The following is a 24,693-nucleotide window of genomic DNA, read 5'->3' as shown; positions in this document are numbered from 1 at the left end:
AATGAAAAACAACATCAAATGCTAATAAACATGGGGAGCAACTAGAATTAATATTTAACAGAACTGTAGAATGGTAAAAACAAAACAAAAACCAGCTTAGAGAGCCCGGTGAGTAGCCTAGCGGCTACATTCCTGGCCTTGAACTCGCCGGGACCCTATATAGGTGCCACTTCTAATCCAAACAGCCCTACTTCCCATCCAGCTCCCTGCTTGTGGCCTGGGAAAGCAGTAGAATATGGCCCAAAGCCTTGGGACCCTGCACCTGCGTGGGAGACCTAGAGGAACTTCCTGGTTCCTGGCTCCGGATCGGTGTAGCACCAGCCGTTGTGGTCACTTGGGGAGTGAATCATTAGAGGGAAGATCTTCCTCTCTGCAGATAATGGAATTGTGGTTTATTCACTACTACGAAATTGAGCCGTAACGAGGGTGAGCCTCAAAAATATGCTAAGTGAAGGAAGACATGCACAAAGGCATGTGGACTGTGTAACTGCCTACACAGAGTTCTAGATTAGGCATTCAGGATATAAAGATTACCAGTTGGAAGGAAGTGTTGCTGGAAAGGAGAAGCAGGAAACTGTCGTGATAGAAATATCCTATATATAGTTGGGGTGTGTGTGTATATTCATCAAAGCTGCATCCTGAACATCCACAGCTGCAGGATAAATCCTTTTTCCCTCACTGCCTGGCGAGCTCTGTACCCTGTGTCAATTCGGGGACACGTGGCTCGCGCACCTGGCTGGCGTCTGGACCACACCAGCGTCTAATGCACGGTTGTACACACCTGACGAGTGAATAGGACCAGAGGCACGGTAAATCAGGAGCTGAGCTGGGAGACTTCTGTGGTCCCCACTTCCCAGGCCTTCTCAGGCCCGTTTCTTCTGTGCAGACGCGACTCATATATATTCCTCTTGCTCCTTCTGTGGCCGCGATGTCCCCGGAGAAGCGTCGGTTCTTCCGAAGCTGAGAAGGAAACGGGGAGGAACGTGCGGCGGCATAAAGCGTAGACCTCCGACAGTGTGTCCTAGAGCGTCCCGCGTCGATGGTCGCTCGCGCTCGATTGGCCGTGGAGGCTAAGTTGTGCTTCCGGGGTGTTCTTGTCTGCTTCCGGGGCGGGCCGGCGCGTGGGGCCATCGCTGGGCTGGGGCTCCCACCTCGTCCGTGGCCGTCTCCCTGCTGAAATGAGCTTTCTGCGGAGCTTCCTGCCCCCGGGGTCCGCCGAGGGCCTGCGGCACCAGCAGCCGGACACCGAGGCCGTGCTGAACGGGAAGGGCCTGGGCACCGGCACGCTCTACATCGCCGAGAGGTAGCTGGGAGTCGGGGCGGCCGGCGCGGTGCAGCGGCCGCGATCTCCGCTCCGCACCGTGCCCGCCGCTTGCATGGCCGCGGGCGTCGGGCCGAGCCGCTGCGGGAGGTGGTGCTCCGCGTCCAGGCCCGTGCCGGGCTTTGAGAGCTGGGCTCAGGAATACCGAGTTTCTTTTGCAGCTGTGGGTGGACAGAGGGGCTGGTTCCGTCTTCCCGTTTGGGGTCCAGGAGTCGAGCCGACCTGGAGCTTTGTGTATGTGGACACAGGCACGTGTCTTAAATGTTGCGGGGTGCAGAACGGAGGGCCCCCAGGCCTGGACACGTGGTCCTCTTCATCTTCAAATGCACAGCAACATAGGGAATCCTTCCTGATGTTTAAACCTCCGGGACTTTCCTTGTATATGAGAGAGAAAGATCTTCCTTCTGCTGGTTCACTCCGAATGGCTGATCCGAAGCCCGGAGCTTCTTCTGGGTGCAGGGTCCCAAGGCCTTGGGTCGTCCTCAGCTGCTTTTCCAGGCCGCGAGCAGGTTGCTGCATGCGAAGTGGAGCAGCCAGGACATGGACCGGCACCCATATGGGATCCAAGCTGGGATGAACAGCAGATGTTGAGCTGGGTTGGTTAGTGGTGGAGTAATTGGATTCGGGAGTGTGTGGTTTGGGGGGAATGCTGTTGAAGATAGAGGACTGGGCCAAGGATGCAGCGCGGGGGAATCACCTGCAGTCAGAACTGGTCATGGAAGATGGGCCTTGAATCTGGCTCACATCTGTTGAATTTGCATCAGGAAGTCTGATGGTCTTGGGCAGAGCTCTGTGAGTGGCAGGAGATGAAGCACAGGCTCCTAGCTCTAGTATAGTTGTTTTCTTCATGGCATCTCTCCACGTTGGCGCATCTTCGTATAATTTCACACTAAGGGGAGAGTTTCGCATTTTGAAAAGTAGTTGCAAGTGTTAAAAATGCCCACATGGTTGAACGTTTGGTAATAACATTTGCCACATTAAACTTTTTCCTTAAGCAGATGAGTAAATAAACATTATTTTAAAAATACAGCATTGCCGCACATTAAGTATCTGTGACCACCAAGGACGTTAACCGTACATCCTTGGTCCTGTCCACTCCATGTTTTCTTTGCAAGACAGGATGGATTGTTTTGTAAAGCGGGCAGGGTTCCTGAAGAGCATGGTAAATAATATAAACAGTTGGCTCTGAGAGTTGGGTGCAGCTGGAGGGAGCTGCTCTAATTAGGACAGGGCCATTGTTTGGCACAGTGTTGAAGATGACTGGGGCTGCCCACATCTCCTATTGGAATCTTTGCTCCACTTCTGAGTCTAGCTTTCTGTTAATGTCCACCTTGGGAGGCAGAGCTAAGGGCTGCCCACCTAGGTGTGTGCCACCCACAAGGAGTGAATTAGATTGAACTCTAGACAACTGTGCTGGGCCTGGTCCAGCATGTCTACTGTGAGCATTTCGTAATGAACATAAGGGCATAAGGACCATCTCTGTCACTCTTTCAATAAATGAGTCAATCTTAAAGAGAAAGGATTATGTATGAGTGATGTATAGAAACTGCCATTTGGAGGCGGCATCTGTGTTCTTATAGTTCTCAGTGTGCTACCAAAGCAAGCACTGTGTGCTCAGGAAGAAACTACAGAGCAATTACTAGGTGCCTTTTTTTTTTTTTTTTTTTTTTGAAAGATTTATTTTTTATTATTTTTGTATTGGAAAGGCGGATATACAGAGAGGAGAGACAGAGAGGAAGATCTTCCGTCCGATGATTCACTCCCCAAGTGAGCGCAACGGGCCGATACTATGCCGATCCAAAGCCAGGAGCCTCTTCCGGGTCTCCCACGCGGGTGCAGGTTCCCAAAGCTTTGGGCCGTCCTCAACTGCTTTCCCAGGCCACAGGCAGGGAGCTGGATGGGAAGCGGGGCTGCCGGGATTAGAACCGGCGCCCATATGGGATCCCGGGCGTGCAAGGCGAGGACCTTTAACCACTTGCGCCACCGCGCCGGGCCCCTACTAGGTGCCTTTTAAAATCAGGTCTGTAATTTATATGTTTACAATTATATGTTTAGATTCCAGTGTTTCCATTCTCCCAACTGAATCATTAAAGTTGTTTTTTTTTTGAATCATTAAAGTTTTGTGACAGGTATATTTGAAGTTATTTTTGACACTGAAGAGCAAGAAAGGGTGAGCTTCAGCCTGGTTTTAATCCTCCAGTTGCCTGCAACAGCTGAGGCTGGTAAAGGCTCAGGTCGAGCACTGGGACCCCATCCAGATGTCCCCTTGTACACTGCAGGAACCCATCCATTGTTTCCTCCAGTGTGTGGCTTAGCAGGAAGCTGTCTCAGAATCAGGAGTAGTTGGGCTTCAACCAGGTGCTCTGATATGGGGTGCAGGCATCCTAAATGGCAGTTTATAACAGCTTCCCCCATGCTGTCTTTTTGTTTTGTTTATTTTTACTGGAAAGTCAGATATATACAGGAGAAGAGACAGAGAGGAAGATCTTCTGTCTGATGATTCACTCCCCAAGTGACAGCAGCAGCCGGAGCTGAGCTCATACAAAATCAGGAGCCTGGAACCTCTTCTGGCTCTCCCACGCAGGTGCAGGGTCCCAAAGCTTTGGGCTGTCCTCGACTGCTTTCCCAGGCCACAGGCAGGGAGCTGGATGGGAAGCAGGGCTACCAGGATACAAACTAGCACTCGTATGGGATCCCAGCTTGTGCAAGGTGAGGACTGGAGATGCTAGGCTACTATGCTGGCCACCCCCCTTTTTTTTTTTTTTTTAGAAAGGTAGATCAGATTTACAGACAGAAGGATAGAGGATCTTCCATCCACTGATTCATTCCCCAAGTGGCCTCAAGGACCACAACTGAACTGACGAAGAGCCAGGAGCTTCTTCTGGGTCTTCCATGCAAGTACAGGATCCCATGGCTTTGACCATCCTCTGCTGTCTTCCCAGGCCATAAACTAGGAACTGGATAGGAAATTGAGCAGCTGGGACAAGAACTGGCACCCAAATGGGATTCTGGATCTTCAAAGTGAGGATTTAGCCATTGAGCTGTCATGCTAGGTGCAGAATAGTGTTTTGTTTTTAAATAAATAAATTTTTATGTGAAAATTGGAGTTACAGAGAATGAGTGTGAGACGGAGATCTTCCGTCTGCTGATTCAGTTCCCAGACGGCAGCAATGGCCATTCTGAAGCCAAGACCTTCCTTCAGGGGTCTGCCTCGTGGGTAGCAGGGACACAGACATTTGGGCCACCCTCTACTGCTTTTCGCAGGCCGTTAGCAGGGAGCTGGATTGGAAGAGGAAGCGATAGAATATATGAAATGTTTCATTATAGGCATTAGTTTTACTCCCTATGCCACAATGCTGGCCCACAGAATAAGACTTAAAATTTTATTCCAGCTCTTGAATTTCTTATTTTAGGGATATTGCTAAACAGTAAGTTTGAATTATTGGTATTAATAAGAATTGCCATGCTGAGCCTAAATAAACTTTGAGGTATTAGATTGAGCTTTAATATCTGAAACTAATTTACTCTTACATGTTTTTCAGCCGCTTGTCTTGGTTAGACGGTTCTGGATTAGGATTCTCACTGGAATACCCCACCATTAGTTTACATGCGGTGTCCAGGGACCCAAATGCCTATCCCCAGGAGCATTTATATGTCATGGTAAATGCCAAATTTGAAGGTAGGTTTTTTATAAATTAACATATTGCTTTATTTGGTAGCAGAGTGTATTTTAAGAAGCAAGTTCTGACAATGTAATACTGAAATTGTTGACTTACTTTGGATAGCATTGATGAAGCAAAATTTTGGTCAGTAAAATAATTTGGCTTTGAAAGTTTTATGATCATGTTTTTTTTCGTATTTTTGCACATATAGTCGTTCTGTTACTATGGATGTGTATTTTCTGCTCTTTTTCTTTTGGATTTTAATGTTTGGGTTTTTTTTTTTTTTTTAAGATTTGTTTATTTTTGTTGGAAAGTCAGATACACAGACAGGAGGAGAGATAGAAAGGAAGATCTTCAGTCAGATGATTCACACCCCAAGTGGCTGCAATGGCTAGAGCTGCGCCAATCTGAAGCCAGGAGCCTCTTTGGGTCTCCCACGCAGGTACCGGATCCCAAGGCTTTGATCTGTGCTCCACTGCTTTCCCAGGCCACAATAGGGAGCTGGATGGGAAGCAGGGTCACCGGGATTAGAACCGGTGTGCATATGGGATCCCAGTGCATTCAAGGTGAGGACTTAAGCCACTAGGCCACTGTGTTGGACCCTAATGTTTGTTTGTTTTCGCTTTCTCTTTGCATTGGCACTTTTAGAGTCTTGAAACAGTGTGTTTTTATGCTTCCACGAATTTAAGATAAAATTGTCTTGCTGGGCCCGGCGCGGTGGCGCAAGTGGTTAAGGTCCTCACCTTGCACGCCCGGGATCCCATATGGGCACCGGTTCTATCCCGGCAGCCCTGCTTCCCTTCCAGCCCCTGCCTGTGGCCTGGGAAAGCAGTCAAGGATGGCCCAAAGCTTTGGGACCCTGCACCCACGTGGGAGACCCAGAAGAAGCTCCTGGCTTTGGATCGGCATAGTATCTGCCCGTTGCGCTCACTTGGGGAGTGAATCATCGGACGGAAGATCTTCCTCTCTGTCTCTCCTCTCTGTATATCCACCTTTCGAATAAAAAAATAATAAAAATAAATCTTTAAAAAAAAAATTGTCTTGCTGCAGTGATGTCTCTCAGAAGGGAATATGTGTGTGGCGGGGAGAGGGTCATGTAATCCCACTCACTCTTCACTCGGTAAATCTCCTTTTGATTCAGTTGGGTCAGTATGCTACTCGCATCTAGGAGGTAGATACCAGTGATGCTTTTTAGCATCCTGCATGTCCTGTAATGTCCAGGTCAACTTTCCTCCAACAGATAATTGTCCAGTTCAAGTGTCAGTGGTGCAAGGATTTCTCAAGAAATCCAGGGTTACAAAATTCCCAAGTATTGCTGTTGAACATATCTATAAAGATTCATGAAAATCTGATGGCTGTTTGTTTTTAAAATAATCAGTTGCTTTTTTTTGAAATCGTGTAAAAGAAGTAATCACAGGTATCTGCTTATCCAGCCATTGTGCCTTCGGATGAGAATGTTAATGATGGTTCGAGACCTAATATGATCATTTCTATTCAGCTGTGACACTAAATTTTTACTGATTTTGGGGACTGGCAAGCCCTGCCTCATTGAGTGGTAATGACTTGACACAGCTGCTAGAAAATATTTTTGTTACAAGATTTCAAGCTCTTGCTATTCAGACGAGTTCACAGATAGATAAAATAAAATTAGTGAAATTTGAAAAAGCTTTTGAAACAGACTGACCCTGTGTGAATCTACTAAGACTTCCTATTCCTAGTAAGTTCCTAATAAGTTCATGAAGTTCCCTCTCCATTTGGTAAATGCATCTGTGATTTTATAACTTATATTTAGCTTAAAGCATTTATTCCTTCCTGGAAATATAAAGTCTGTTCTGTGTGAGCTATCCCTAAATAGTGTCCAACATTTGTTTTTGGGCAAAGGTGCTTATCAGGTAGAACAGAGGGCTAGAGAAGCACTGACTAAGGAAAATGCTGCTCATGTCAAGCAGGTCATTTTCATTTTTCTCACTTAATTTGCATCCAAAAAGTTAGGGGTTTGTGCAAGTATCTGGTCCTTTTTTTTTTTTTTTAAGATTTATTCATTTTATTTGAAAGAGTTACACAGAAAGAAGAAAGGAAGAAAAATCTTCTCTCCATTGATTCACTCCCAACATGGTGGTAACAGCTGGAATTATGTCAACCCAGAGCCAGAAGCTTCGTGGAGGTTTCTCTTGTGGGCTCAGAGAGTGAAGGAATTGAGCCGCCTCCACTGCTGTCTCAGGCCGTTAGCAGGGAGCTGGACCAGAAGTGGAGCCACCGGGACTCCAAGTAACGATCATATGCAGTGTTGATGTTACAGCTGGAAGCTTAGTGTGCTGCACCACAGCACTGGTCCCTAGTATCTGGTTCTGAAACCTGACGGCATGTTAGAAATACCTGGAGAGCTTTTTCCTCTCCAGCTCGGGCCCTGCAGGATGGTTCCCGCAAAGAAGGGTCGTGAGAAGAAAAGGAGAAAGGCTGTTCTACTATCAGTGAGGTGGTAACATGGGCATACACCACCAACATTCACAGATGCATCCATGGAGTGGGCTTTAAGAAGCAGGCTCCTCAGGCATTCAGAGATCCGGTATTTTATCATTGAAAGATGGGGACTCCTAATGGTGCAATGATATCAGACTGAATAAAGCCATAGGCCAAGGGAATGAGGAACTTCCCATACCACATCCATGTGAGCTTGTCCAGAAAACATAATGAGGATGAAGATTTGCCTACAAGCTCTATACTTTGATTACCTATGTACCTGTCACTGCTTTCAAAATCCAGTAAATGTCGCTGAAAACTAAGCTGTAAGAGTGAAAAAAAAAAAAAACCAAAAGAAATATCTGGGGAGCTTGTTGACAATTCAGATATCAAAATCACCAAAATAGGAAATAATGATTCAAAGTGATTTGGGGTGCTTATTTTAAATGTATACTCTACCTGATTATTTCTTGAAATTGATGTGATTAGGACCCTGCACTGTGGCTAAATCCTTGCCTTGCACACACCGGGATCCTATATGGGCACTGGTTTGTGTCCGGGCTGCTCTGCTTTCCATCCAGCTCCATGCTTGTGGCCTGGAAATGCATTCGAGGATGGCCCAGAGCCTTAGGACCCTGCACTCACATGGCAGACCCAGAAAAAGCTCCTGTCTCCTGGCTTCGGATTGGATCAGCTTCAGCCATTGCAGCCATTTGAGAAATGAACCAGCATATGCAAGGTGTTTCTCTCTGTTTCTCCTTCTCTCTAAATCAGCCTTTCCAGTAAAAATAATTTTTTTTTAAGATTTATTTATTTTTATTGGAAAGGTGGATATACAGAGAGGAGGAGAGACAGAGAGGAAGATGTTCCGTCCAGTGGTTCACTTCTCAAGTGAGCACAATGGCCAATGCTATGCCGATCCGAAGCCAGGATCCAGGAACTTCTTCCAGGTCTCCCACGTGGGTGCAGGGTCCCAAGGCTTTGGGCCGTCCTTGACTGCCTTCCCAGGCCACAGGCAGGGAGCTGGATGGGAAGTGGAGCTGCCAGGATTAGAACTGGTGCCCATATGGGATCCTGGCGTGTTCAAGGCGAGGACTTTAGCTGCTAGGCCACGCCGCCGGGCCCTCGTGTCGATTTTAATTTTAGTATTTAGCTGTTTGTAGTGTTGAAGCATGATTTTGCTGAACTTGGTTGTTTTTCCGGTGGTCTAAACTGGCTTATAACTCTAGCCAGACATGTGTCATCAGCTTAGGTACAGAATATTTTTTTAGGAGAGGTGTGCAGAGAAATCCCCAACACCCCAGTGAGGCCTAACTAATCTTTGTGTCCCACCTAGTGAGGTATGAGTGAATCCCCGCTGACCATTTCCTGTCTGATTCTAAGCTTTCCTTGTCTGTCTGTTCTAGGTTTTTTGTATGTTTGTTTGTTTTGAGGGGTTTCTGGAGTGATCCTAATGGTCATCACGAGAGAGGGTGCCTCTAGCTTATTTTTTTAAGTCAAAGGCATGGCATTTTAAAAAGTATCTTAATTTTTTTTTTTTTCAGAAGAATCAAAAGAACTTACTGGTGAAGAAGAGGAAGACAGTGATGATGATGATGCTGATCCTATTTCTGAGTTTAGATTTGTACCTAGTGATAAATCAGCATGTGAGTGTTCTGTGTGTCTTCCCCAACTCTGTGTTCTCTTTCTTACACACACAGGCATCTTTCCCACATCCCTTTAGTCTTGTTGCTTTCTGTTTTTAGCACTCGTAACTGAGGACCAGGCAACCTGTTTGCATACTGTAGTTACCACGTTACTATGTTTTGTGAATGGGGATTAATTTTTTAAATTGGTTTGTTTTATTGATTGATGCTTTTGGTGGTTCATCTCCTCTGATGGCTGAATGGCAAAGGAGTCTTGAACAGTTCCAAAGTGGAAGATGTCACGATAGCCAGTAAGAACCTATCATTTGAGAGGGACATCTCCCTGGTAGCAGCAGTCTGACAAGGACAGTGTTCCCTTTTCAGAAAATCCAACCAGGCATGAAGAGGTAGATCTCAGTAATATCTCAGAATGGATGTTGGTTTTTGTAACTTGCCTATTGCCTCAGGCACTTTCAGAATTAGTCCTAATTGGATTCTGGCAGGTTTTGTAAATGTTATCCTATTTACTTCTTGTGTATCCCCTGCATTTCTTGGCACTTGTGGTTTTCTACCTTGAAATTGAGTGTTCAAAGATACTAGTTACATTTTATGTTCTTGTGCAGTGGAAGCCATGTTCACTGCCATGTGTGAATGTCAGGCCTTGCATCCAGATCCTGAGGATGAAGATTCGGATGATTATGATGGAGAGGAATATGATGTGGAAGCACATGGTTAGTGACACAGATTTTTAAAAGTATTTGTCTGCTTTAGTGTTTCATCCTGGGCATTTATGTGTACTATGGGCAGGGGATTATAGTTTTTTTACATTTGGTATGTACCTCAGAAATTCACTGCCAAAATCATTTCATTTTTCTGGAGGAGCCACACTCCATTTAAGAATAATTCCTTTCTGAGTTAGAATGTAATTAGCTTGACAGAGTCTTGCAACTTTTGAGCTATATGCCGTTTTTTTTTTTTTTTTTTCTTTTTCTTTTTTTTAATTATTACTATCATTTTATGATACAGTTCCACAGGCCCTGGGGTTTCCCAAACCCCTTACCCCATTTCCCTCCCCCTTCACTGAGTTCCCCTATATTATTACTATAGTATAATTCTTCTTTATAGTATAAACAGTCGTATGTCCATCATTGTGGGCATGGACAATGGCAGAGTCCAGCATCCCAGTGTTTACATCGTAAACAGTTGCATTGGACGTGCATCTTTGGTGTGGAAGTAGAGATGCAAGCTGCATTGTATCCTCACATCTGGATATGACAGTCTCCATTACACAGTACTATACATCCCTTAAATGAAAAGCCACAAAAAAAGAAAAAAACAGGAAAAAAATAAATTAATAACACCATGAAGTTAAACAACATGCTACTGAATGACTAATGTGTCGCTGAAGAAATAAACAAGAAAATCAAGAACCTTGAAGAAACTGATGCTTCTGTGTGATTTATGAGTCATTGAAGAATTTAATTGGAAAGAGTATTAAAGAGATGAAACTAATAAAATCCATGAGATATAGTTTTCGCTGATCTTTGTTGGTGAGATATGTATTTTGTAGGCAACAAATAGATGGGTTTTGTTATTTTAATCCAGTCTACTAATCTGTGATGTTTGATTGATGAGGTTAAGCTGTTTATATTCAGGGTTAATACAAATAGGTAGTAATTTTGTTCTGTCATTTTAACAATAGGTTGTTCATTGATTTAGTCTTCTATTATTCTACTGAGATGTTCTTCGCATTTGCCTTTGGTTTTGGTGGCCTCTATTCTTTTTCTCTGTAAAAAGAACATCTCGAAGTATCATCTGTAGGGCAGGTTTGGAAAAGGCATAGTCTTTTAACTTTTCTTTACTGTGGAAGAATTTTATTTCATTTTCAAAGATAAAGGAAAACTTTGCTGGGTACTTTATCCTAGGTCGACAATTTTTTGTTTTTAGAATCTGGAATATGTCACTCCATTCTCTTCTTGCCTGTAGAGTTTTTTATGAGATGTCTCTTGTGAGTTTAATTGGGATTCCTTTATATGTCAGTTGATAGTTTTCACGTGCACATTTAAGGATCTTTTCCTGAGGAGAGCTTGATTATCATGTGTCATGGTGAAGATTGCTTTTGGTCAAGCCTGTTGGAAATTCTGTCCCCCTCCTGGGTGTTTCCCAATTCTTTCTCTAAATGAAGGAAATTTTCTCTTGTTATTTCATTGAATGCACTTTTAATCCCAGTTTCTCTTTCTGCACCTTTTCGGAGTCCCATAACTCTTATATTTGGCCTTTTAATAGTGTCTTTCAATTCTTAAATACTTTTTTTATTTGACACATCTCTCCTTGCAGCTTTTTGTTTATTTCCCCCTGGTGATAGGAAATATCTTCCAATTCTGAGATTCTTTCTTCTGCCTCCTTCATTGTATTTTGGAGACTCTTCATTGTACTTTTTTTTTTTTTTTAAGATTTGTTTATTTTATTGGAAAAGCAAATGTACAGACAGGAAGAGAGACAGAGAGGAAGATCTTCTGTCTGATGATTCACTCCCCAAATGGCCACAACAGCTGGTGCCAAAGCTAGGAGCCAGGAACTCTTTCTGGGTCTCCCATGCGGGTGCAGAGTCCCAAGGCTTTGGGCCGTCCTAGACTACTTTCCCAGGCTACTAGCTGGGAGCTGGATGGGAAGTGGAGCTGCTGGGATCAGAACTGCACTCGTATGGGATCCCAGCGGATTCAAGCTGAGGACCTTTAACCATTACGCTATTGTGCCAGGCCCTCCATTGTACTTTTAATTTGCTCCACTGTATTCTTCATTTCTAATATATTAGCTTTCATTTGATTCATTTCCAGTGTAACGTATTCCTTGAAATTCTTAAACTCCAGCTTTACATGCTTCTCGTTGTTGTTAAGAAGCTTTGTAACAAGTTTATCCCTCATTTTCTCAATGTCTTCCTCAGTTAACTCAGGGGATGGTAAAGGGTTTCTGCTCCTTTGCAGGGGAGTCTTCAGTAATATTCATTGTGCCTTTGTCTCTTCTTTTGCTCTTGGTCAATGTACTTCTGGGAAGCAGTTTTCTTGGGGCAGGTTTCTAAGCTGTGTCACCCACAGGTCTACAGTTCGATTTTACTTACTGCAGTTGGTACATGGCTCTGTTTGAAGCCAATTGTGCAACTCCCTCCAGCAAGTTCCAGGTCTGACTTCTTATGTTAGATTTCCACCATGGTCTCTGCAGCCTTTCTCCCACTTCCGGTTGGAGCAGGTCCCAGGATTAGGGAGACACCAGGTATCCTATGTAGCTAGGTTGTTGGTGGTGCTGATCTTGCCGGAACTTGTTAGCTGCTAGATATTAGGGCTACACGGATGGATTTATTTTGACCTGTGCAGTGCCAAAGTCAGTATTATTTTCCTGTGGGACTATTGCAGTGCACTGAACTCAGTGGGTTTGCTCAAAGCTCAGCACATGCGCAGCTCACAGTTGTCCCTGCAGTCTTAAATTCTTTGCCTCACCATTACAAAATGACATCTGATGTGCCACTACTAGAGGGAGGAAGATCTTCCATCCGATGGTTCACTCCCCAGGCAGCCACAAGGGCTGGAGCTGAGCCAATCCGAAAGCCAGGAGCCTCCTCCAGGTCTGCCATGCAGGTGCAAGGTCCCAAAATCTTGGGCCGTCTTCAACTGCATTCCCAGGCCACAGGCAGGGAGCTGGATGGGAAGTGAGGCCGTTGGGATTAGATCCAGCGCCCATATGGGATCCTGGGGTGTACAAGGTGAGGACCTTAACCACTATGTTATAGCGCCAGGCCCCACCACTAGAGTTCTTAATCTGCTGTCAGTCAAGTCTGGTGCTACCTGGACCTATCTTGGGCGGAAATTGTAGGACTCCATGTTGTTGTAGTTCACTGAGCCAGAAATGAGTTTACTCCCGCTCAGTGCATGTGCAGTCCTGTCTATAGCCCTTGCCTCCTTACACAGAACTGTGCCCAATACGACTCTAGGGGGCAGACTGGGTTGTGAAATCCACCCTGTTCTTGCACTGCCCGTCTGGGACCTGCTGCTCTGTCTGCTCCTGGTCAAATGAAGCAAACCAGCAGGACGAGCAGCTCTTTGGATTCACCTCTTGAGCTCCTGGTGAACATCCCTTCCCACCTTGTTGCTGGTGAAGTTCAGATCGCCATTAGCTGAATGCCGCTGGAGTATCAGTCACTGCAACACCACACCATTGTGTCCACTGCTTTCCTGTGTCTGTCAGTCTCCAGGTGCCCCTCTGCTGTTGTTCTGTTTCTTAGAATGTGCCCTTGCTGCTTCATACTGGCTAATGTTTCTTGGTCTTTTACAACGTGTCCTTACCCTATTCTGCCATCTTCATTCTCTCACTGCTGTTGTTGTTTTTTTCCTCCAGTGGTATTGTACGTGATACTCCTTGTGTAGCTATTTCCTAGTTGAAATTCTTCTCAAAGATTGTTTTCTACTTGCATAAATATTTTCTCTTTCTGAAATTAAAAAATTATTTTTCTTTATTTTTTTTAACAAAGGGAACATGTGTTTTGATCAGGAGAAGCATTCAGTACCGATTAATATCAAACAGATTTGTACTCACCTGTCAGTTCCCACCCTGGGGTCACACAGGATGCCCTGGCGCTAGGAGCGCTGTGTTTTCCTTGTAGTCCATGGACATGAGATTCTTCGGCAATTGCTGCTTACTCTTGGGATCTTTTTCATCCTGTATATCTATCCTCAAAAAATCCCTTTTCTAGTGAATGTTGAAAGGATTAGTAATTCCCTGGAAACCCGGTTCAGTGTTCTCACATCTTTGGCAAATGCGTTGTTGAGTATCAATGTGTTATTTTGATTCTTATGTGGTAGCTGATGAGTTTTTTTGTGTGTTCAGAACAAGGACAGGGGGATATTCCTACGTTTTATACCTATGAAGAAGGATTGTCACATTTGACAGCAGAAGGCCAAGCCACGTTGGAGAGATTAGAAGGAATGCTTTCTCAGTCTGTGAGTAGCCAGTATAATATGGCTGGAGTTCGGACAGAAGATTCAATAAGAGATTATGAAGGTGAGTGGCCCTTTTTGCATTCTGACCTACAGGTTTGCATTAATACTGTCTTGTCTACAAGTAAGCCTCTAGGTGTCAGTCGAGAGCCGGGTTCTGAGAGCCGCTCAGCAATGAAATGAGAACGCCTCAGGCTGGGAGAACTTTTCCTCATCTAGCCACCAAGCCCAGGCTAGCCTTCCCTGTGGGGCATAACAAGGGCCGCAGCACCCTCCGTTCCTGCTCAGGAGTGCTGATGTGCCGCTCACTGTTTGGTTGTAGTCTTTCTGTGATTGGATAGCTTTGTTAGAATGTTGTTCTTGATTTTATGTGAAGCTGCCTCTTTGGAGCTTCCGTCTGCTCCACAAAGAATGAAGGCCATCTGGACCTGAGGCTGAGGCCCTTCACCCACACTAGGCCTGTGGTAGCTGGCACAGGGGGCATCCCCTCTGCTCCGGGGTGTCTTGCCCACCAGTCCCTCTTTCTCAGATGCAGGATAGGAAGAGGGACTCCAGCAGAGTAAAGACCTGAGGAGTGCAGGTGTTGCTCACAGAAGCCTCCTTTTCTGTTTTTTTTTTTTTTTTTAAAGAATTATTTATTTATCTGAAAGTCAGAGTTAAAAGTAAAGAGAGAGTGCCCGGCACGGTGGCGCAGTGGTTAAGGTCCTCGCCTTGCACGCCCAGGATCCCATATGGGCGCCGGTTCTAATCCTGGCAGCCCCGCTTCCCTTCCAGCTCCCTACTTGTGGCCCGGGAAGGCAGTTGAGGACGGCCCAAAGCTTTGGGACCCTGCACCCGCGTGGGAGACCCGGAAGAGGCTCCTGGCTTCGGATCGGCATAGCATCGGCCGTTGTGCTCACTTGGGGAGTGAATCATGGGATGGAAGATCTTCCTCTCTGTCTCTCCTCTCTGTATATCCGCCTTTCCAATAAAAAATAATAAAAATAAATCTTTAAAAAAAAAAAGTAAAGAGAGAGAGCTCTTCCATCCATTGGTTTACTCTTCAAGTGGACACAGTTGTATAGATTGGCCAGGATGAAACCAGGAACCAAGATCTTCATCCCTGTCTCCCACATGGGTGTCAAGGACCCCAAACACTTTGGCCATCGTCTGCTGTTTTCCCAGGTACATCAGCAAGGAGCTAACGGAAAGTGGAACAGCTGGAATCAAACCAGGGCCCATATGGGTGCTCATGTTGCAGGTGGCAGCTTTGCTATTTCATTTTGAGTTTTTAGTTAATGTAGGATATGCTTCCTATTTATATGTTTGAGAGAGAGAGAGAATCTTCTATCCACTATGTAATCTTCAAATGGCCACAGAAGCCAAGGCTGAACCAATCTGCACCTACGAACCAAGAACTCCATCTGGGTCTCCCATCTCAGCCCCAGTCCTCAGTTCATCTTCTGCTGCCTGCCCAGTCACATGAGCAGAGCTGGTTCAGAGGCAGAGTAGCCAGGACTGGAATTGGCACTCTGATACGGGGTGTGAGTGTTAGAAGCAGTGGGTTTTATCTGCTACCTCACAGTGCTGGCATTCTGCCCTTTAATTTTTTGAATGTTTTAAATTTGCTAGTACCTTACTTTATTAGTTTGTTTTTTGAAAGATTTATTTATTTTTATTGAAAAGTCAGATTTACAGAGAGGAGGAGAGACAGATAGAAAAATCTTCCATCAGTTGATTCATTCCACAATTGTCTTCAACGGCTGGAGCTGAGCCAGTCTAAAGCCAGGAGCCCAGAGCCTCTTCCAGGTCTCCACAAGGGTGCAGTGTCCCAAGGCATTGGACCATCCTTAACTGCTTTCCAAGGCCACAGGCAGGGAACCGGAAGGGAAGTGGGGCAGCTGGGACATGAACAGGTGCCCACATGGGATGCCGATGCACACTAAGAAAGGACCTTAGGCACTAGGCTACTTCACTGGGCCCAATGACAGCACATTCTTAGCAGAGACTGTGAAGCATGAACTGTTGAAATTAACTACCTAGAATTCTTTAGTGTCAAAATTTAAAAATTTTTACTTGGCAGAAATCTACTTAAATCAGTTTTGCTATTTTGTTGCGTGATGTTTAGTTGAAAAAACAAAGAAGAAAAGCAGTGCAAGCCAGCAGAGGGTACCTGCTTCCTTCTGGTGAAAACTAGACTTTGGCTGTGTGAAGTGCAGTGTTGCTTAGCAGTGTTTTCTTTTGTGCAGATGGAATGGAGGTGGACACGGCACCGACCGTGGCTGGGCAGTTTGAAGATGCAGATGTTGATCACTGAAAATGGCTTATGCTGCTGTAAGGTGAGCAGTTTTGTTTTCTCATAACTGAACAGGAAAATCATTTGAAATGACCAATTTTTCTTTTCATAATTCAAGAGAGTTCTATGTAGTTAGCAGTTTTGGAAAGGATTGTTAGCCATTCCTCAAATTATTACAAATTATGTTTTTACCCTTAAGAAGTAAAAGTCTGCAGACATGATGATGGTCTGACCAGTGTACACTTATAAGAAGCCACACATTGCTCTAGGCATGGGGCTACGAGGAAGAGTGAGATGCTTACCTGTCCGCAGTTTTATGTTAGTCATTTATTGTGCATTGGAGCTCTCCTTGCAGGCTCGGGTAGGAGAGATCCTGAAATCCTGCCGCAGGGGTCTCCTGCTTCTGCTCTTCTCACTTGTGAAGTTTGAAGCCTGTGTTAGAAAACAGAATGGTGATTTGTTGCAGTTGAGTGCTTTGCAAGATGGAGAGAACGTAGATGTCATTCCAAAATAGATTCAATCCTTTAGTCATAATCTTGTAGTTGTTCTATGCTTTCAATACTAATGAGGTGGGCCCGGCATGGTCTCTTAGCAGCTAAAGTGCTCGCCTTGCATGCACTGGGATCTTGGATGGACGTAATCCAAGTAGTAATCCAGGTAGCCCTGCTTCCCAACCAGCTCTCTGCTTGTGCCCTTGGGAAGCAGTTGAGGATGACCTAAAGTCTTGGGACCCTATACCCGCAAAGGGAGACCTGGAGAAGCTCCTGACTCCTGGCTTTGGATCAGGCACAGCTCTGGCCGTAGTAGCTGCTTGTGGAGTGAATCATTGGATAGAAGATCTTCCTCTCTGTCTCTCCTCCTCTCTGTATATCTGACTTTGCGATAAAAGAAAAAGACTAATGGGGTACTATGGTTGTGGATACTTAAGTGTTCAAGGCTAAATTGCTAAATGAGTCTGCAGTCCAGGAGCCATTACTCTGCATATTGTTGCCTGCCTGCTTTTCATGCCTAGCATAAGCCTCTGCTACCTTTCTCTCCTCTGACTCATTCCCTTGAACTGTCCTTCAAGTTTGTTCTTACTTGCTACCTACTGTGAGAAATACATTACCATTTGCCAGGTTAAATATTAAACTATATGTTACATTAGCTGAAAAATCCTGTATCTTGTTCCTATCAGATGGCTGGACTGGTAATCCTAGTAGTCCTTAAGATTTGTTTATTTTAACATCAGAGTTATAAAGTGGGAAAGAGGAGCAGAGAGAGTTTCACGACTTGGTGACAACAGCCGTGGGTGAGCCAAGAGGAAGCTGAGAGCTTCATCCAGGTCTCTGATATGCAGACAAGGGCTCAGATGCTTGGGCCATCCTCTGCTGCTTTTCCAGGCCGTTAGTGGGAGCAGGATCTGAAGTGGAGCAACTAGGGCCTGAACCAGTGACAAGATAGGCAGCAACTTTACCCCCACTATACTATAATCCCAGCCCAGTGGTCCTTCCTATATAAGCTGTAAGATTTTCACATTGTTAAATTATCCCCAGGCCCAGTGCAATGGCTCAGTGGCTAAATCCTTGACTTTCAGATGCTAGGATCCCATATGTGCATCAGCTCTAATTCTGGCAGCCCTGTTTCCCATCCAGCTCCCTGCTTGTAGCCTGGGAAAGTAGTCTAGGACGGCCCAAAGCCTTGGGACTCTACACCTGCATGGGAGTCGCAAAGGAAACTCCTGACCTTTGGCTTCTGATCAGCTGAGCTCCAGCCACTGGAGCCACTTGGGGAGTAAACCAGCAGATGGAAGATCATTCTGTCTCCTTCTCTGTGTAGATCTGCCTTTCCAACAAAAATAAATAAATCTTGAAAAAATACTATCCCTTTCTTAACTTCAGTGTCCTGTCTTGTGCAGTGTTTTTTTGTTTTGTTTTTTAAATAATTACCGACTTCCAGTGTTTGAAATGTTGTTGCCATCCAGGTTCTTTATTAGAGTATATAGACGTCCTCCTTTTATTAGGGAGTGGTGATGCTTACAGGAACATGTCCTCACTGGCTGCTATGCTGGACTGCATTATACAGTCCTTCTCTGAGAATATATGTATATACATCTTTACCTATATGTCTATTTGTATTTTTGTGAATGTTGCCTTATACCAGAAAAAACATAAACTTTCTGCTTTTGTCTATACAATTAGGCTTATGGCTGTTGCTGAAGCACTATGCTACTGTAGTAATATGGGGGAAATGCAGAGGGAGAAAGGGAAAGGGAGAACCTGTATACCTACAAAAATGCGTCATGCAAAATAATAAAAATAATTTGAAAAATGAAGTATTTGGTTAAATATGGTAAGAGTTATGTGTTTTGACTTGAATAACTGACGGTGTCAAGCCTATGTTAGAAAACAGAATGGTGATTTGTTGCAGTTGAGTGCTTTGCAAGATGGAGAGAACGTAGATGTCATTCCAAAATAGATTCAATCCTTTAGTCATAATCTTGTAGTTGTTCTATGCTTTCAATACTAATGAGGTGGGCCCGGCATGGTCTCTTAGCAGCTAAAGTGCTCGCCTTGCATGCACTGGGATCTTGGATGGACGTAATCCAAGTAGTAATCCAGGTAGCCCTGCTTCCCAACCAGCTCTCTGCTTGTGCCCTTGGGAAGCAGTTGAGGATGACCTAAAGTCTTGGGACCCTATACCCGCAAAGGGAGACCTGGAGAAGCTCCTGACTCCTGGCTTTGGATCAGGCACAGCTCTGGCCGTAGTAGCTGCTTGTGGAGTGAATCATCGGATAGTTATTCTGTTAGATTCTGAGATTCTTCATTATTCTATTAGGGTAAATATTTCAAAATTCCATGGTTTCTTGTGGCATAAATTTTAGTTCTGAACGATGGGATCTTGCTTCCCAGCCAAAAATTTTAATTGTTATACTCTGTTTCATTTTATATTGTAAACCAGCCTTTTAAAGTTCTACTTGGTTTCCAAATTTTTGTCTTTGTGAATTTCAGGTTGCCACTTGTAGTAGCTTATGATAGTGGATCCGTGCTTCCTTCTCAGTCCTCCAGTGGAGCTGTCAGAGAAAAACCTCTCGGACTTCTGTGCTTCCTGTTTCTCCCCTCAAATACTCCTTATTTCTGTATTTATTTTGTTATTGGGACCCAGACAGCGTAAAATCCTCTCAGCTCTGCTAAAATAGTGTTACTCATATCACTGCAGCTCTTTTAACTTCAGCTTTGATCGCTCTCAGTTCTAGATGTTAATAACTTCACTGTTAATTCATGGGCTCAATCTGAATTTTCTTTTCCTCGTTTGTAATCAGCTTCTTCATAGCATGCTGATTTTGTTTTCCCTTCAGTACCAGTTGTATATTGTTATAACAGTTGTTATATTGAAAGAGCTACTGGACAGAGGATTTTTGAATATTCATGCTTTGGCATCTTTCTTTTTGAAAAGTAGACTTTCAAGGGAATATCAGCCACTATGTTAAGAGTATTTATGAGAAACCAATTTGGTTTGTCTCTATGTAGATGGGATGTCACTGTGGTCCCTGGCAAGGATTCTTAGGATCCTTTGTAGTGGTGAAATAACTGTAAAATTGCTACAGATTTTCTAAGGAACTGATTTTTTTTTTTTAATGTTAATAGCTCAGAGGCAGAGAAATACTTTATTCATAAAATTGATGTGCTTTATTCTTGTGGATAATTGACCTGAATTCCAGGCAGTCTTTGTGCATTTTTAATTATTTGAAATTGTATGTGCCTTTAAGGAATGAGCAGGAAGTAATTGGAGTGTTTATGTAACCGCTAATAGTTTCTAGTGAAGGGAACTTGTACTTCTCAGTGATTTAGGAGAGGTGAAGAGGAAGACACATTAATGATGGAATCGTAACTAACTTACACTGGCTGTGTTGCCTTTCCACAAGGCATATACTTTATTATTATTATTATTACGATTTATTTCTTTTCTTGGGAAGAGAGAAAGAAAGAACTTCCATTCACTGGTTCACTCCCCAAATGGCTGCAGTAGCCAGAGCTGAGGTGAGTGGAAACAGGGAGCCAGGAGCTTCTTCTGGGTCTCCCACTTGGGTCCACAAACCCAGGGACTTGGGCCATCTTTGATTGCTTTCCTGGTTCGCCATCAGGGACCTGGATCAGAAGTGGAGCATCTGGGACACAAACCTGTGCCTATATGGGACACCAGCATCTCAGATTGTTATGTCTCAGTTCTGTGGTATTTTTTTGATGAGATTTACCAAGTAATAGCTATTGTTATAATTGTAAACATTATAATTCTTTTATTTTTCAGATTCTACCTATAACTAAGGAAAGAACTTGGTGCCTCCTCCAATATGCAGTGGGGTTGATGAAAATCTTTTTGCTTCTCTAAAACTCACTTGAACCAGTTCTTTCTGGAGACAACAAGTTGTTATCAGCAGAAGAAACTTTGACCTTTATTAACAAAGGTGAATTAACTTAACCAGGAGGGTATTAAAGGCCTGTCACATATCCCCAAAATTTCCATGTTTAGGTACCCTTTGAATAGGTCTAATTTCTGCCTTCATTGTATGTATCGTCTATAAGGTAGCCTTCCTGTATGGTGAAATGTACAGGAGCTAGGAGGTGTAGGTAGCCTGGGTGAGAGGGAGAGACTGAAGCTAAGATATGCCTCTTTGGGACCCAAAGATAACTTTATAACTTTTAAGAAAGACGCCGATCCCAGCGCAGTCCTCCTCTGTTCATTCACTGTCTTACTGAGATGGGACCCAGATTGATTGAGCATCCCTAGGGGGGCCGTCCCAGCCACGTGCACTGTCACTGCTGCAGGTGTTTCTGATGAGCTTTGGCTCTTTCCACTGTGTCTCATCGTATAATCTCTTAGGTTCTGTCCTGCTCCCAATCTCTAGGTTAGTTTTCTATAACAGAACAAGTGCAACGGGAATAAAACCTCAAAGTCCTTCAAATGATAATTGTTTGTCTTTATAATAGCTTAACGAATAAATTTAGGTTTTCTATATTATTGTGCTCTCATTTTTGACTAAATCCATTAGTAAGAAATGTTTCTATAGCGAAAAAAGGAGGAGGGGGAAAACTGTTGGTTTTACTTTTGTTGGCAATATGAATATGAAATTAAAAAGAAAACGCACAGTTGGAATTTCTGGAGGTGTTTAATAAGGTAAGGATTTCTGTTTCTTCAATTTATCAACTTTCCATTTTTAGTTCTACAAATAGCTGGGTATCTTATGGTTAATTTGTAATTATAGTTTTATTTTTTTAAAGATTTATTTATTTTGGGGGGAAGTCAGATATACAGAAATGAGGAGAAACAAAAAGGAAGAATCTCCATCTGTTGATTCACTCCGCAAGTAACTGCAGCAGCCAGAGCTGTGCTGATCCAAAGCCTGAAGCCAGGAGCCTCTTCCGGTTCTCCCACGCAGGTGCAGGGTCCCAAAGGTTTGGGCCATCCTCGACTGCTTTCCCAGACCACAGGCAGGGAGCTGAATGGGAAGTGGGACTGCTGGGATTAGAACCGTTGTCCATATGGGATCCAGATGTGTGCAAGGCGAGGACTTTAATTGCTAGGCTATTGCAACGAGCTCTGTAATTATAGCTTTTCACTTGGACTGTAGATATCATTATATGACCTTAAAAACCAGGTTAAACCAGCTATTCAGAAGTGTTTGCCTGGTTAGGAGTAAGGTCCAGCCCAACACACTTTGGCTCAGTCTGGCTTTTCCTTGTCCTTCAAAGTGGACTGAAGAAAATAATTTTCCTTTTTCCAACCAGACTTAAAATTTGTGAGTGTCATAGTAATCAAAGAACCATTTGGAAATAGAAGCTTACTGAAACTGTACCAGCTTCTGTCCTAGATCCTTTACATGTATTATTAAATATATTTTTTATACTGTTAGAGAGTTTTTAAATGCTATCTCAGTCCCCAAATATTGCACTAAGGAAGCTGGGCCAGGCCAAAGCCGGGACTCGGGAACTTAATATAGGTTTTCCATGTGGGTCACTGCTGGCTACCTTCTTTTCCTCCCAGGGACTAGTATTACTATAGGAAGTAGAGTCAGAAGCTTGAGCCAGAACCCCTTATTTCAGGGACACCAATATGCAGTGAGGGCATCTTAACTGATAGAATAAATGTTTATTCTCATGTAAGAGCTTATGAGGAATAGATACTTCTATTGTCCTACTTTACAGATGAGGAGAATAAGTTATATAGAGAGTAGATTTGAAATTATACAGATACTGCACTGAGTTTTTTTTTTTATTAACATTTATTTATTTTTATTGCAAAGTCAGATATAAAGAGAGGAAAGACAGAGAGGAAGATCATGTGTCCGATAGCTCATTCCCCACCGACCACAATGGCCAGTGCTGCGCTGATCTGAAGCCAGGAGGCAGGAGCTTCGTCTGGATCTCCCACGCGCGTGCAGAGTCCCAAGGCATTGGACTGTCCTCAACTGCTTTCCCAGGCCACAAGCAGGGAGCCCCATAGAACCGGCACCCATAAGGGATCCCAGAGTGTGCAAGGCAAGAACTTGAACCACTACGCTATGGTGCTGGGCCCACTGTGAGTTTTCTTAAGTGAGAGCTCCAAAACACCCTGCAGCCTTATTATCTGCCAGCAGCCAGAAAGAAGAAAATCCTGGCTCCTGCCACGGCATTTTCAATGTTCAGACTGTAGTAGACAGGATGGAGGGCTTCCAAATTTCTCTGCTGCCAATCTGAACAGCACCTTTAATGCTTTTATTAAATTCTATTTGAATTCTTCCATTTAAAAAGAAAAATATTTGTTTAAAGGGTAGAGTGGCAGACAGATATCTTCCATGTGTTGATTGTCTCTCTGAAAGGTGGCGATAGCCAGGTCTGGGGCACGCCAAAGCCGGCAGCCAGGAACTCCATCTGTATCTCCTTCATGGGTGGCTGGGACCCAGGTATGTGAGCCATTACTCCCTGGCTCCCAGAGTGTAAATCAACAGGAAGCTAGATAAAAACCAGAGGTGAGACTTGATCACTGGTATGGATGCTAGTGTGCATGGAGCATTACTGTTGTACCATATATCCACCGCTGAGTTGTATTTTTATTTCTCAAGGATTAATTTTTATTTTATTTGAAAAGAAAAGTTAGAGGGAGAAACAAAGTTTTTCTGTTTCCTGGCTAATTCACCAAATGGCTGTAATGGTTGGAGCTAGGTGAGACTGAAGCTAAGGGGTAAATCTAACTGGGTCTACCAGGTGGCTAGCAGGAGCCCAAGGACTTGGAACATCTGCTTTCCTAGGAGTATTATCGGGGAGCTTAATTAGAAGTGGAGCAGCCAAGCCTGGGAGCTGTAGCCTAATGGCTTAAGTCCTTGACTTGTATTTGCTGGGATCCCATATGGGCACTGGTTTGTGTCCTTGCTGCTCTTCCTGTCCAGCTCCCTACCACATGTGGCCTGAGAAAGCAGTTACGGATGGCCCAAAGCCTTGGGACCCTGCACCCAAGTGGGACCCAGAAGCTCCCTGGGCTCCTGGCTTTGGATTGACTCAGCTCTAGCCATTGCACACAGTTGGGGAGTGAACCAGCAGATGGAAGATCTTTCTCTCCTCCTCTATGTAGATCTGACTTTCCAATAAATCTTAAAAGAAAAAAAAAGTGAAATAGCCAGCAGTGATGTACCAGCATTGCAGGTGGTAGCTAAATTCACAGTGACACAGTGCTAGTTACTTTTTTATTTATTTTCAAAGAACTGTTTTTATTTGAAAGTAAGAGATATAACTCTTCAACTTTCATTTCCCTGGTTCAGTCCTCAAATAGCCACAATGGCTAAGGGTGGGTCAGGCTAAAGCCAGTAGCCAGGAACTCTCACATGAGTGTCTGAGACCTAGGATTTGGCCGTTTTCCACTGCTTCCCAGGCACATTAATGGGGAGCTGGGTTGGAAGTAGAGCAATCAGGGCTTGAACTGGTGCTCCACTTGGGATGCTGGCTTTATAAACGACAGCTTAATGCACTGCTCCACAACATTGACCCATATCAGATATTCAGATGGCGATTTTTTTTAAGATTATATTTTTATTGGAAAGGCTAATTACAGAGAGAAGGAGAGGCAGAGAGAAACATCTTCCACCCACTGGATGGAAATGCAGCAGCTGGAACATAAACTAGTGCTCAAATGGAATCCCAGCACATGCAGGGTGAGGATTTAGCCACTGAGCCATTATGCTGGGCTCCTAGATGGCAATTTCTCTGTAGGATTTCAGTAAGCTTGTTACTAATTCTCATATAAATCTCATTTTATTACCAATAGTGATTTTTTCTTTCATAAAAGAAAGAAGTTATGGGCCTGGCGGCGTGGCCTAGCGACTAAAGTCCTCGCCCTGAACACACTGGGATCC

At 44.1% G+C, this 24,693-nt stretch overlaps 1 protein-coding gene across 1 annotated transcript; it reads left to right on the top strand.

Moving 5' to 3' along the window:
• The first annotated feature begins 1,119 nt into the window (after nucleotides 1-1,119).
• On the top strand, nucleotides 1,120-21,320 carry CLNS1A (chloride nucleotide-sensitive channel 1A). The gene is made up of 7 exons (XM_040964203.1): nucleotides 1,120-1,303; nucleotides 4,864-5,000; nucleotides 8,988-9,089; nucleotides 9,692-9,799; nucleotides 13,947-14,120; nucleotides 16,285-16,374; nucleotides 20,619-21,320. The coding sequence occupies exons 1-6, from the start codon at nucleotides 1,179-1,181 to the stop codon at nucleotides 16,350-16,352; spliced, it is 714 nt and encodes a 237-aa protein (XP_040820137.1). The 5' UTR covers nucleotides 1,120-1,178; the 3' UTR covers nucleotides 16,353-16,374; nucleotides 20,619-21,320.
• The last annotated feature ends 3,373 nt before the right edge of the window (nucleotides 21,321-24,693 follow it).

Source organism: Ochotona curzoniae, unplaced genomic scaffold (assembly GCF_017591425.1).
Source record: "Ochotona curzoniae isolate NIBS_2020 unplaced genomic scaffold, NIBS_Ocur_1.0 scaffold_3223, whole genome shotgun sequence".
Lineage (NCBI taxonomy): Eukaryota > Metazoa > Chordata > Mammalia > Lagomorpha > Ochotonidae > Ochotona > Ochotona curzoniae.
Note: the sequence above shows the minus strand (reverse complement) of the source record. Positions and strands in the feature narration are given on the sequence as shown.